The 13,547-nt window shown below is 40.3% G+C and overlaps 1 protein-coding gene across 1 annotated transcript in view; it reads left to right on the plus strand.

Annotated features, from left to right (window-relative positions):
• UNC80 (unc-80 subunit of NALCN channel complex) overlaps positions 1–13,547 on the plus strand; it is a 502,852-nt gene that overhangs the window by 480,919 nt on the left and 8,386 nt on the right. Inside the window, exons 59-63 of the mRNA XM_078779534.1 lie at positions 93–257; positions 2,732–2,909; positions 3,574–3,630; positions 4,774–4,855; positions 12,859–13,206. Coding sequence (XP_078635660.1) covers positions 93–257; positions 2,732–2,909; positions 3,574–3,630; positions 4,774–4,855; positions 12,859–13,206 — 830 coding nt within the window. The remainder of the gene's footprint in view (positions 1–92; positions 258–2,731; positions 2,910–3,573; positions 3,631–4,773; positions 4,856–12,858; positions 13,207–13,547) is intronic.

Here is a 13,547-nt window from a genome sequence, read left to right on the forward strand (position 1 = left end):
TTAAATGTATTGATAAAAAATGTTGATCATTATGAAAATAGAATGCTTTTTTTATCTGTGTCGGTACATGTTGTTGTTTTTTTGTGGCACAGCCTATCAAGGAAAGCCATCTATTGGCACTATGGCAACAAGTACATCGGTATTTCGGACGAGCCTCACAGCCACTGCTCGCTCAAGCGCAGACACGGGTTCTGTGTGGCAGCGTGAGAGCGACCTCTCTCTGCAAACCTCGCAGGACACAATACACCATATGGATGGTGAGAGTGCGCTCTTATGTGGAAGTGAAGAGAGTAACAGCATGGGTGCATGCATGACAGTAATGAGGGAGTAGGTTGGGGTTGAGGGTGGTGTGTGGGTGGGAAGTAGATATGCATTTGGTTGGACATTGTATGTCTCTCCAACTATATCAGCACACTCTGATGGTGCAACCAAAACATTTGTACATTCCCACAGCACCAGCAGTACACTACAACTATATTGGCACTCTCTGACAGTGACAACACACTCAGAACACTTGAATAACCCTTCAAAAAATGTTCTGTAGAAGTTCTAAAGAACTCAATATAATTTTTATGGAACCTAATGAATTCTATAGAACTCTGAGGAGAGGTCGGTTGTTCCATAGAATTTGTTAGACGTTCAAAGGAAGTTCCATTGAAATGTCTGTATATCTCTGCAGAGAATGAGTGTTCTCTAGAATTCTTCAGATGCTATATTTAACCTGTCTATATAAAATTTATATAGTACTTTAGGACCAAATTCTATAGAACTGTTCCAGAGAAATTCTATATAAAATTTATATAGATGTTCTACAGAACCTGTCTATGGAAATTCTATAGTACTTTACGACCAAATTCGATCGTACTTTAGGACCAAATTCTATAGTACTTTAGGACCAAATTCGATTGTACTTTAGGACCAAATTCTATAGTACTTTAGGACCAAATTCTATAGTACTTTAGGACCAAATTCGATTGTACTTTAGGACCAAATTCTATAGTACTTTAGGACCAAATTCTACAGTACTTTAGGACCAAATTCTATAGTACTTTAGGACCAAATTCTATAGAACTGTTCCATAGAAATTCGATATACAATTTATATAGATGTTCTACAGAACCTGTCTATGGAAATTCTATAGTACTTTAGGACCAAATTCGATAGTACTTTAGGACCAAATTCTATAGTACTTTAGGACTAAATTCTATAGTACTTTAGGACCAAATTCTACAGTACTTAAGGACCAAATTCTACAGTACTTTGGGACCAAATTCTACAGTACTTTAGGACCAAATAATATAGAATTATTGTTCCATAGAAATTCGATACACAATTTATGTAGATGTTCTACAGAACCTGTCTATGGAAATTCTATAGTACTTTAGGACCAAATTCGATAGTACTTTAGGACCAAATTCTATAGTACTTTAGGACCAAATTCGATAGTACTTTAGGACCAAATTCTATAGTACTTTAGGACCAAATTCTATAGTACTTTAGGACCAAATTCTATAGTACTTTAGGACCAAATTCTATAGTACTTTAGGACCAAATTCTATAGAACTGTTCCATAGAAATTCGATATACAATTTATATAGATGTTCTACAGAACCTGTCTATGGAAATTCTATAGTACTTTAGGACCAAATTCTATAGAACTGTTCCATAGAAATTCGACATACAATTTATATAGATGTTCTACAGAACCTGTCTGTGGAAATTCTATAGTACTTTAGGACCAAATTCGATAGTACTTTCGGACCAAATTCTATAGTACTTTAGGACCAAATTCTATAGTACTTTAGGACCAAATTCGATAGTACTTTAGGACCAAATTCTATAGTACTTTAGGACCAAATTCTATAGTACTTTAGGACCAAATTCTATAGTACATTAGGACCAAAGTCTATAGTACTTTAGGACCAAATTCTATAGTACTTTAGGACCAAATTCTATGGTACTTTAGGACCAAATGATATAGAATTGGTCCATAGAAATTCGATATACAATTTCTATTGATGCTCTATAGAACTTGTCTATGGAAATTCTATACTACTAAATAATTTCTATAGATGGATTCTACAGAACATCCATATCAATTTTCGAAAGGATTTCTATGGAACAATTCTATAGAATTTGGTCCTAAAGTACCATAGAATTTCCATAGACAGGTTCTATAGAACATCTGGAGAAATTTTATGAAGGATTTCTATGGAACAATTCTATAGAATTGGTACTAAAGTATATTAGAATTTCCATAGACGGATTCTATAGAACATCTATAGAAATTTTATGAAGGATTTCTATAGAACAGTACTATGGATTTTAGTCCTAAAGAACTTAGGACCAAATTCTATAGAATTGTTTCATAGAAATCCTTTAGAAAATTTATATGCAGTAGATGTTTGAAAGAACTTGTCTGTGGAAATTCTATAGTACTTTAGGACTAAATTATATAGAAACTATCGACTTTTACTATCAATTCTATTTCTTTAATTTCTATGGGAAATGTCTATGGAACAGTTCTATAGGCCTTTGTCCTAAAGTACTTTATAATTTCAATAGACAGGTTCTATAGAACGTCTGTAGAAATTTTCGAATGGATTTCTATAGAACTTTTTTTTTCAGGGAAAATTCTCAGCAAAACCTTATTGTTTTGCACCACCAGCACTTCTGCTTTCCATTTCGTCCATAATTGTGCAATTTCCCTGTCCCATTGTCCATTACGCAGGCCACTCGGTAAGCCTGCCTTGCGTGGACCGACCCAGCGTGAGCATGCCCAGTATGGTGAGTGTGCATGAAGATGATGCAGCGAAGTGCAGCACTCACCGTCGACTTAGCAGCCATGTGACTTGCTTGCCAACATCGCATGCACCCTCACACTCTTACACGATCCTGCCAAGTCATAGGTAGGTGTCATTCGGCATCATATCTGATTTTAATCTGATACCTGTGTGTCCTCACAACATCAGTTTGTATTTCAGAATATTTATAAACGATGTAAATAATTGGTACCTTGGCTTTTTCATCATGAATCTTTGAAAAATATGTCCCCTTTTCCAATTTGTTTTTCAGGAAACCAATCTCCTAGAAATAGATATTAGCAATTCCTCTTAAATATACTTCTTTGTTTGTATGCAGCACAAAGTTGTGGGGTAGCATCATTGGCTGAGGACATAGCTGTGCTGCTGCTGCATGCCCTCTGCTGGTTAGAGCAGGATTTGGAATTTGTTCATCATGTCGGTGGCAGCGATAGCTTGTCTACTCTTTGTGAAGGCCACCCTGGGAACTTAAATTTCCACCAATGAATGCTGTCAGACGGGACTCCTAGTTTAACGTCCATCCGAGGGACGGCACAAGCATTGATGAAACACCGGGATGACAGTTTATACATGGGGCCGGGATTCGAACCCAGGCTAGACAGCTTTGAGGCAAGTGTGCATACCTCTAGGCCATCCTGCCAGCCCTACCTAAAGTATACTTATACACATGTTCAAATGTTTTAAGCATTTCTACCTTTCTAGCTTCCTCTTGAGCAATACTTTCTGTTTAACATATTTTATAACTCCACAGTGAACCAAATGTACTAGAGCAGTCCACTGGCATGTCTGCGGGCAGTGATCTAGCAAGGTACGAGTGTCTTCATTACATTTTCACCCTTATTCTCAATATTTCTTGATTTTTCTAACTTCTTTGTTTCAATCTTTACCCCCTCTAACATGCGCACCTTTTCAATCATATAAGATGAATTGTAAAAGCTTCCACCACCAGTGATGTAATAATGAATCATTTATAGAATTGATGACAAATCGAATAAAGACCCGTGGTTGCAAAAAGGTTCAGTTGGTGGCATGATTGCCACAAAGTTCTCTTCCTTTAGTCTTGGTTTGATTATTAATGGACTCGGGGGTAATTAAAAACTGTCATCCTTTTGCTGTGAAAGCAGTATCGCATAATGAAGCATGAATCTTCAGAAATGGTGTAGAACCGACTGTTCCTTGTTAAAGAGTTGAGGCCGCAGCCGCATTCAACGAAGACTCAAGCAATGGCTAATGCACTTGACAAATTCTAAATTTGAACTGTGATCAAATCCCTGGATATTATTGGTCATAACATACATAAAATGTTTATTTAGTCCAATTTATGAAATTTTCCTGTATTTATTTAATTATTGAATTATAGCTGAGTCCATTGAGCATTAAGAACCTTAAAATGGAAATTAAAGTGCCTTGGCACCTTGTATGCATGAATTCCCAGACAAAATGGAACAGAAATGAAACTGAATACACGAATGAATATACTAATTGTGTTTAGCCGCAGCGCATGTTGATTTGGGCAGTTTGTTTTAAACACTGTCGTTTTGTTTGGCTTCCATTTTGTCAACAAACCATGCAGAACATACCTCCTCGAGCTAAAGCAATTTAAACAGTAAGGTTGAGATTTCGAAATGAGAATTGCTGTGAATTTGTTGCACGATTACCTCTAGGTCATCTTTGCCTCTGTCTCCAGTGTGATTTCTTTTTTGAATAATGGGAATGACACGTGAAGTGTTCCATATACAACGTTTGAGGGCACACGGTCGTAGAAGAAAGTGGCAGGGTCAGCAATCAGTTGAGAGTGTTCTATCTCGGTCTCTGGATGCCAAATCTCCTGCCAAATACTCCACTTTCCTCATCCGTTCTGCTGCTGTGTGACCGACCCTAAGCTTCCATCTTGTTTTATCCCATCGCTGCACATAAATGAATAAGCAAGCTTGCCATTTGTGTTTTGCAGGGTAGCTAGTGTGCAGAGTGAACCAGGACAACAGATTCCGCTGCAGCAGCCAGCATTGGGCCGCAAGAAAGGTCTGAAGCAGGTGTGTTCGTCAATGACAGCTTCTGAAGACTTGTTTGAATCCACTTGGTTCCTCCCTGACCGTCTCTGGAGTTCTGCTAATACCAATTGGTCTTTATAAAATGTCAGAGTGCAGTAATTTTTTTACATGCCACACTTTGACGATGAATGCTGTAATGAACTTTTGGATTTGTGAAACTATACTTCATGAGCTCAATGCCACTTTCTCAGATATCCTTGTACGTTAGGTTATAAAGAGAAATCTCCATTCATTTTTATGCATGGATTGAGGTAGCAGAACATAAATACAACGGCACTTGGTAGAGCGCATACCTCGGCCAGGCTGAACAGTTTACCTTTTTGTATCCCATTGATAGGCCAGATCTGCATCCGGACCATTCGTCCTTGTCACACAGTCTAAATCTAATCGGCTTGTTCTTGTCACCTACCAAACTCAGACACCATGTTTTTTTGGGGGTTTTTTTGTATACAGAGTCAAGGCTCATGCAAGAGCTAAAACTAACACATTACACATGAGAATAGGCACAAACCCATAAAACATTCAATAAATAAAGGGAGTGGGAAACAAGAGGGGGAGAGAGAGGAAAGCATACAAGCACAAAAACAGTAGAGAACAGGGACATTGGTAGATCTGTGGAAGAGAGAGGGCCGGTGGGGGGGCTGGGGGGGAAGGGGTGCACGGTATTAAACAAATTAACACTACTAGGAATTTCAGGAAAGAAGTTGGAGATTGAAAGAGGTGGATTTGGGGTGAATTAATGGGGGTAGAAAAGATCAAGGTTTTGGATGGGGGAAGATAAGAGATGGTGGTGAACAGCTGTTTTAAAGACCTGGAGGGAGGAGTGGGATTGAAGAGAGTGAGGGAGTTTGTTCCAGAGGTGGGAGAAAAGAGGAATGAAAGAGTGAAGGTGAATAGAGAGTCTTGATTTTGGCAGTTTCACCAGTCGAGGTTTGCTGGCAGATCTTGTGTGTCCTTCAGGAAAATGTGGGGGACAGAGCACAGACAGAGCAGGGGGAGCTAGGCCGGAGAGGAGTCTGTAGAAGACTGAAAGACCACCAACCTGCCTGCGGTGAGAGAAAGAAAGGCCCTCAGAATCAGCTTCATCGCAGGAGATACCATTGATTCTGAAAGCTTTGGTTTCAACATCCTGAAGCCAAGTGAGGTGTGAGGCAGGAGCACCGGCACAGAGGGGAGAGCAGTATTCCAATGAGATGCGGATGAAAGCTTTGTATGTGGTGAGGAGCTCAGAAGTGCCTAGAAAGAACTTGGCATGATGGAGGATGTCCAGTCGGTGACTGGCTTTGGAGGCCAGCTTGGAAATGTGGTTTTCCCAGGGAAGATCATGGCAGATAGTGACACCCAAAAGCTTGAGTGACAGAACTTCTTCGAGAGGATTGTTGAGAAAGTAGATGGGAGGGTTGTCGACACAGTCTTTATGGAGAGACAAAGTGAGAGTGTGAGATTTGTCAGGATTGAAAGACATGTTCCACTTGTTTGACAAGTTTGTGATATTGTCCAGGTCTGCAGAGAGTGAAGACGCCTGCCGATCTGATGGATGAGGAATGGAGCAGCAGCGATTGGAGTCATCAGCAAAGCGGTAGAGAGGATTTTCCAGAGAGTCAGAGAGATCATTGATGAAGACCAGAAAAAGCACAGGGCCCAGAACACTGCTTTGGGGAACTCCAGCCTGAACAGGAAGGGGAGATGAGAGAAATCCATTCAGGGCCACACGTTGACTGCGACCGGAGAGGATGTCCGCAAGCCATGAGTGGAGATTTCCATGGATACCATAGGAGGAGAGTTTGGTGAGCAGGGCGGGGTGCCAGACCCATCCACAACTTTTTGCCATAGCCCATCCACAAATTTTTGAAATATCATGCTATATGTCGTTTTTGGCCCCACAGTGGCCTGCAAAAGTATTCACCCCTACTGATAATGCCACATTTAGATGAATTAAGAATTAAGTAGAAAACAATTTTTCCAAATGAATTTTCTTCTTCATAACGTAAGAGATAAAAAATAAAGTGTTACAGTTGAAGGAGGTTACATGTCAGGAATACCTGCAAAAAACATGTACAAACTAAAACGGCAATCGGTAGCGCGCAAACTTCTACCGAACAGTTTATATATTGTATCCCACTGCTTGGCCGGATCTGGATTCGGACCTGAACCAAAATCTACTCGGCTTGTTCTTGTCACCAAACCAACTCATCCACCAAGTTTAGCCATAACTCGTCCATAAGTTTTTTAAAAACTTTTATCATGTTACATATCGCTTTTCGCCCTATCTCCCAATGGTGAAGAATCACTTAAAAATTAAATAAATCTCGTAGCCGAATCCATATTCAGATCTTCACCAAAATATAATCTATTTGTCCTTGTCAGACACACAACTGTTCCACCAAGATTCGTCCAAATCCGTCCACAATTTTTTGAGATATCCTGCTATGTATCGTTTTTGGCCCTATCTCCCAATGGTGAAGAATCACTTAAAATGAATTTCTACTAGCCGGATCCGAATCCGGATCTTCACCAAAGTCTAATCATTTTGTCTTTGTCAAATACACTACTTCTCTGACAAATTGCGTCTGAATCCGTCGACAACTTTTTGAGATATCTTGTTCACAAATAGACAGCGATAAACATGCGTCACCATATTGCATCTTCATTCTGCGATGGATTTCACTGGGATTCACACCCTCACTTCCCATGAACCGGATGACGTTGCTCCTCCCTGGCGCATGCTTCTAAGGAAGCCGCCATCTTGCAACTGCTCTAATGACGTCATACGCTCAATGTTGCCAGATCTAAAACAGGCAAAACATGACTTCACCAAAATCGAAACAATTCGTCCTTGTCACACACCTCCATAACTTTTTCAGATATTCTGCTCACAGACAAACAGAGAGGGGTGAAAACATACAGCGACCTCTGCCCACCTTCGGTGGCAGAGGTGGTCATTGACAAGAGATGTGGAACATGGAAACTTAACTTCTGCTTGATGGACCAAAGGAGCTATTGAGTACAACGAATGAGCATCAAATGTTGGAATGAAGTGTTCATCAGTTTCATTCACCTTAAAAAGGTTGGGGAGGTAGAATATGCTGCAAAGCATAGAACGGTGAACTGTATAGATTGAGGGGAAAATACAAGCACAATTTGATGGATGTTGGGAGATTGCTTACACTTGTGAAGTGGATCAGTGAGGGTCTTGACAATTGCATTTGCTTCACAAAATCAGGCTGGTCAGGAACAACAACAAGGGCAAGTGGAGCAAAGAATGAAAGGCACAATTCTGAAAGGCCGTCGCTCCTCCAGTGTTGAGCAATGACGTCATCATGTACCTTTGCTTTCTGATGGAAAAACGGTTTTCTTTTCTTTGCAGGAGCAAGGTAAAATGATATGGTTTCTAAAAGTGTATTTGGAATTTAATTCGTTCTCCAATTTAAAGGCCTTACAGATGGGCGACTGGTTTGAGTGGACAAGCAAGGTCATGGCAGAGAATGTTTGCTCAAAATTTAACTTTTGAGGCCAATTTGTTGATACAATCATTGGCAGTTCATGACTAATAGTTAGTTACACCTAAGATATATCCGATCAGTCCTTTTCCAAAGGTTTACCCCAATAGCAAGATTGAGCAGTATATTTTTGGGGAGCACAAGGGATCACTACAAAACACAAAATTGCTCACCTAACCCCCAACCAGCAAAATCATGGCCTCAATTTTCTGGGATGCCAAAGGAATCCCACTGATTGACTGTATGCCTTGCAAAACTACAATCACAGGGGAATATTATGCTGGGCATCCTGCAAAAAATTCAGCAGGCCATCAACGCCAAACCACAAAACACTGAAGGTGTGCTCTTCCTTTATGCATCTGTGCACAAGGTCCGTGTCTCCGCAGACCATCATCTGGCTGTTATCACATATCTGGCTGTTATCACATATCTGGCTGTTATCGCATATCTGGCTGTTATCACATCTCTGGCTGTTATCACATATCTGGCTGTTATCACATACCTGGCTGTTATCACATATCTGGCTGTTATCGCATATCTGGCTGTTATCGCATATCTGGCTGTTATCGCATATCTGGCTGTTATCACATATCTGGCTGTTATCGCATACCTGGCTGTTATCACATATCTGGCTGTTATCGCATATCTGGCTGTTATCGCATATCTGGCTGTTATCGCATATCTGGCTGTTATCACATATCTGGCTGTTATCACATATGTGGCTGTTATCACATATCTGGCTGTTATCGCATATCTGGCTGTTATCACATATCTGGCTGTTATCACATACCTGGCTGTTATCACATACCTGGCTGTTATCACATATATGGCTGTTATCGCATATCTGGCTGTTATCGCATATCTGGCTGTTATCACATACCTGGCTGTTATCACATATCTGGCTGTTATCACATACCTGGCTGTTATCACATATCTGGCTGTTATCGCATATCTGGCTGTTATCACATATCTGGCTGTTATCACATACCTGGCTGTTATCACATATGTGGCTGTTATCACATATCTGGCTGTTATCACATATATGGCTGTTATCACATATCTAGCTGTTATCACATATGTGGCTGTTATCACATATCTGGCTGTTATCGCATATCTGGCTGTTATCACATTCCTGGCTGTTATCACATATCTGGCTGTTATCACATATCTGGCTGTTATCACATATCTGGCTGTTATCACATATCTGGCTGTTATCACATATCTGGCTGTTATCACATACCTGGCCGTTATCACATACCTGGCCGTTATCACATATCTGGCCGTTATCACATATCTGGCTGTTATCACATATCTGGCTGTTATCACATATCTGGCTGTTATCGCATATCTAGCTGTTATCACATATCTGGCTGTTATCACATACCTGGCTGTTATCACATACCTGGCTGTTATCACATATCTGGCTGCTTTTATCACATATCTGGCTGTTATCACATATATGGCTGTTATCACATATCTGGCTGTTATCACATATGTGGCTGTTATCACATATCTGGCTGTTATCGCATATCTGGCTGTTATCACATTCCTGGCTGTTATCACATATCTGGCTGTTATCACATATCTGGCTGTTATCACATATCTGGCTGTTATCACATATCTGGCTGTTATCACATACCTGGCCGTTATCACATACCTGGCCATTATCACATATCTGGCTGTTATCACATATCTGGCTGTTATCACATACCTGGCCGTTATCACATACCTGGCCGTTATCACATATCTGGCTGTTATCACATATCTGGCTGTTATCACATATCTGGCTGTTATCACATATGTGGCTGTTATCACATATGTGGCTGTTATCACATATGTGGCTGTTATCGCATATCTGGCTGTTATCACATTTCTGGCTGTTATCACATATCTGGCTGTTATCACATACCTGGCTGTTATCACATACCTGGCTGTTATCACATATCTGGCTGCTGTTATCACATATCTGGCTGTTATCACATATCTAGCTGTTATCACATATCTAGCTGTTATCACATATCTAGCTTTTATCACATATCTGGCTGTTATCACATATCTGGCTGTTATCACATACCTGGCTGTTATCACATACCTGGCTGTTATCACATACCTGGCTGTTATCACATACCTGGCTGTTATCACATACCTGGCTGAGTGGCTGTTATCACATACCTGGCTGTTATCACATATGTGGCTGTTATCACATATCTGGCTGTTATCACATATCTGGCTCTTTTGTATTGGAAGCTGAAGTTTGCTACCTGGAATTGGGTGAAATGGCCACTATTGGATATTCTAAATACATCCTTTTTGATAATGGCTGACATGTTTAGTTGAATGGATTCAGTGGTATAATTGGTAGAATGTCCACTCTGAGTCTTGGAGGTCAGTAGTTTGATTACACCCCTGGTTGGGTCATACCAATGACTTGGAAAATGGTGTGTGTTGCTTCCTTGCCTTAAATTCAGCATTTAAAGGATAGAGCATGGACAAACTCCATATTGTGGCATCTAGATGGAGAGGGAATTCCTCCTTTAATTGCCCCATTGAGTACAGAGAGAAAAGCAACCCCAAAAAGACGGCATTTCTGCTACCAAAAGTGCTCAGAAAAATGACGTCACTTCCGAGACAAGATAGATAAGCCTTCTTTGTCTGAAATCAGGTCGTGTGTGTGTGTGTGTGTGTGTGTGTGTGTGTGTGTGTGTGTGTGTGTGTGTGTGTGTGTGTGTGTGTGTGTGTGTGTGTGTATGTGATTTGTGTTGCAGCTCCACTATGGGTCATAATCCTGTAGAAAAAAAGGAAAAAGTGGCAGCATGGTAGATGGGGATGGCAGTACAATGGGAAGTGATGTTGCAATGGTAGCGGTGGAAATCCTTCCCTTTGGTTTAGGGAGCAGGTACATCATATGGAAAAGAACTATTTGTTGGACCTTTTATTAATTATTTTATTTTATTTTATTTATTGAAAAACTTCAGTTTAGAAAACGAATAAACAGTCCATGATCACCAAGCTGTGCTGTCCGGTGGAGCCCTCGAGGACTCCGCTTGCCCCAGATCAATATAGTTCTCTGAAGACATTTAACCTAACTCATCATTTCATTTGCCAGGGTGGAGCTTTGTTGAATACCTTCGATATTGCACTAACCCTGCACTTCAGTCTACCAGCAAGAGAGCATGACTTGCTAATTACATTTTCCACTTGATATTCTTGCATTAAACTGTTGTTTTGGTTCTTCCTTGCAGTGCTAAGGATGGAGCTGTGCCAGCACCATCAGGCCTCAGATGATATCTTTATTTAACTAGTAGGCAATCATTAAAATGACAGTGATGATAGAATAAATATGAATAAATGCGAAGTGAATAAATAAAGTAATTGACCTTAACTCTTGAGTTATTTATTTTACCATTTGTTGAATTGGGGAGCCATTACGGATAAAGTGCATGAGCTCTTGTGTTAATGTTTCCATTTGGGTGGAATGATGTCTTTTTAACCAATCCCCTGCATAGCAGAAGACGGGGTTTTGTAATCACTTCTGTGTGTGTGTGTGTGTGTGTGTGTTTGTGTGTGTGTGTGTGTGTGTGTGTGTGTGTGTGTGTTTGTGTGTCTGTGTGTCTGTGTGTTTGTGTGTGTCTGTCCGGGCCATAACCTTTTTACCATTTGAACTATTGTCATGGATCAAATTTTCACCGAACCATTATTTTGATAATACGGTGAAGGCAAATTAATAATTTTGTCAAAAGGTCAAAGGTCAGCGTCATGTAAAATCATAAATTTTCATCCAATTGACCTGAAATTTCAATTTACCATTTGAGTTTTGTCATAAAATTTTCAACAAAGCTTTCTTATGAGAATACGGAGAAGGCAAATCAATAATTTGGTCAAAAGGTCAAAGGTCAGCATCACATAAGTCGTCAATTTTCATCCGATTGACCTGAAATTTTAAGAATTTGCATATTGGGGCCACTGAATTGGTTCATCAATCAAAATGAACAAGCCGATTGTTTTTTTTTTGATCAAAAGGTCAAAGTTCACCGTCGTGTAAAATCACCAATTTTCACCCAATTGACCTGAAATTTCAGGAATTTACATATCAGGTCACAGAATTGATTCACCAATCAAAAGCTAGAAGCTGATTTTTTTTTTATTGATCTGAAGCTCAAAGGTCAAGGCTGCATAAAATCATCAATTTTCATTTTGTATTTTTTTTCCAACTGTTTTCGTTATTTTGAGGATACAGAAGAAGAAGAAGACGACTGAATACAAACGGATGTGGATGGGTTTTGCATTTTCACATGCTTTCGAGCTTATGACTTTAATCAAAAAACTTAGCTATGTTGAGAAAAATGCACAAAATTCCAGGAATGTGTTCATAATTATTTCCCAACTTACAGTTTTTCATTGTGACCAAAACTTTTTTGTTTCACCTGTCCTCATACTGGCATTTTTTCATTCGCACAGTGAGTAAAACATTGACCTGCCATTCAGCCACGCAGATACCTACTGTCACGTGATCCACGACGTCAGGAGCAGAGCTCTCATCACGCCGCCCGTTTGTCCACCATACAACGACGCAGCTTCCAACCCAAGGGCCATGCATCTGGCTCCCCGCCAACTTCTCCATCATCCTCCTCCCGCCGGAACAGCGTGGCGGCATCTGTCGAGCAAAAGCGATCAGTGACCTTCACAGAGGGGGCTGTATCCAACGCCGAGGCAGTTGGTGCAGTAGGCGCCAGCCCTGGACCACAAGAGGAGAAGGCCGAAGCGGAGAAAGGAGAGGATGGCAGCACTTCCCGGGTCATGGTCACTGTTGCGGACCTGCAAGTCTCCAAGGAGGTGATGGAGTTTTGATCTGTATTTTCCTTAAAACCAATTTAGATGCAAATGTCGAGGAAGGGAGTTCCAAAAGCTTAGAAAAACAATGATTTAAGTAATCCATGAGGGGCGCTCAAAATGTACAACGAATGAGGACATGCCAACATTCCATTTTCGAAAGTTATAATTGGTAAGAAAATACTCTTTTCCAAATATCATGATTTAACACCGCACTGCCAGAGAATCCTCTGCAATTGTCCAAATATAGTAATAACAACGACATAAGTTCATTATTCGATCAATATAAAATTTGACCACTTTAAAGGCATCTTCCATGAATGTGTCAAATACTAAGCCTTGAT

This window comes from Myxine glutinosa, chromosome 1 (assembly GCF_964187855.1).
Source record: "Myxine glutinosa chromosome 1, kmMyxGlut1.1, whole genome shotgun sequence".
Lineage (NCBI taxonomy): Eukaryota > Metazoa > Chordata > Myxini > Myxiniformes > Myxinidae > Myxine > Myxine glutinosa.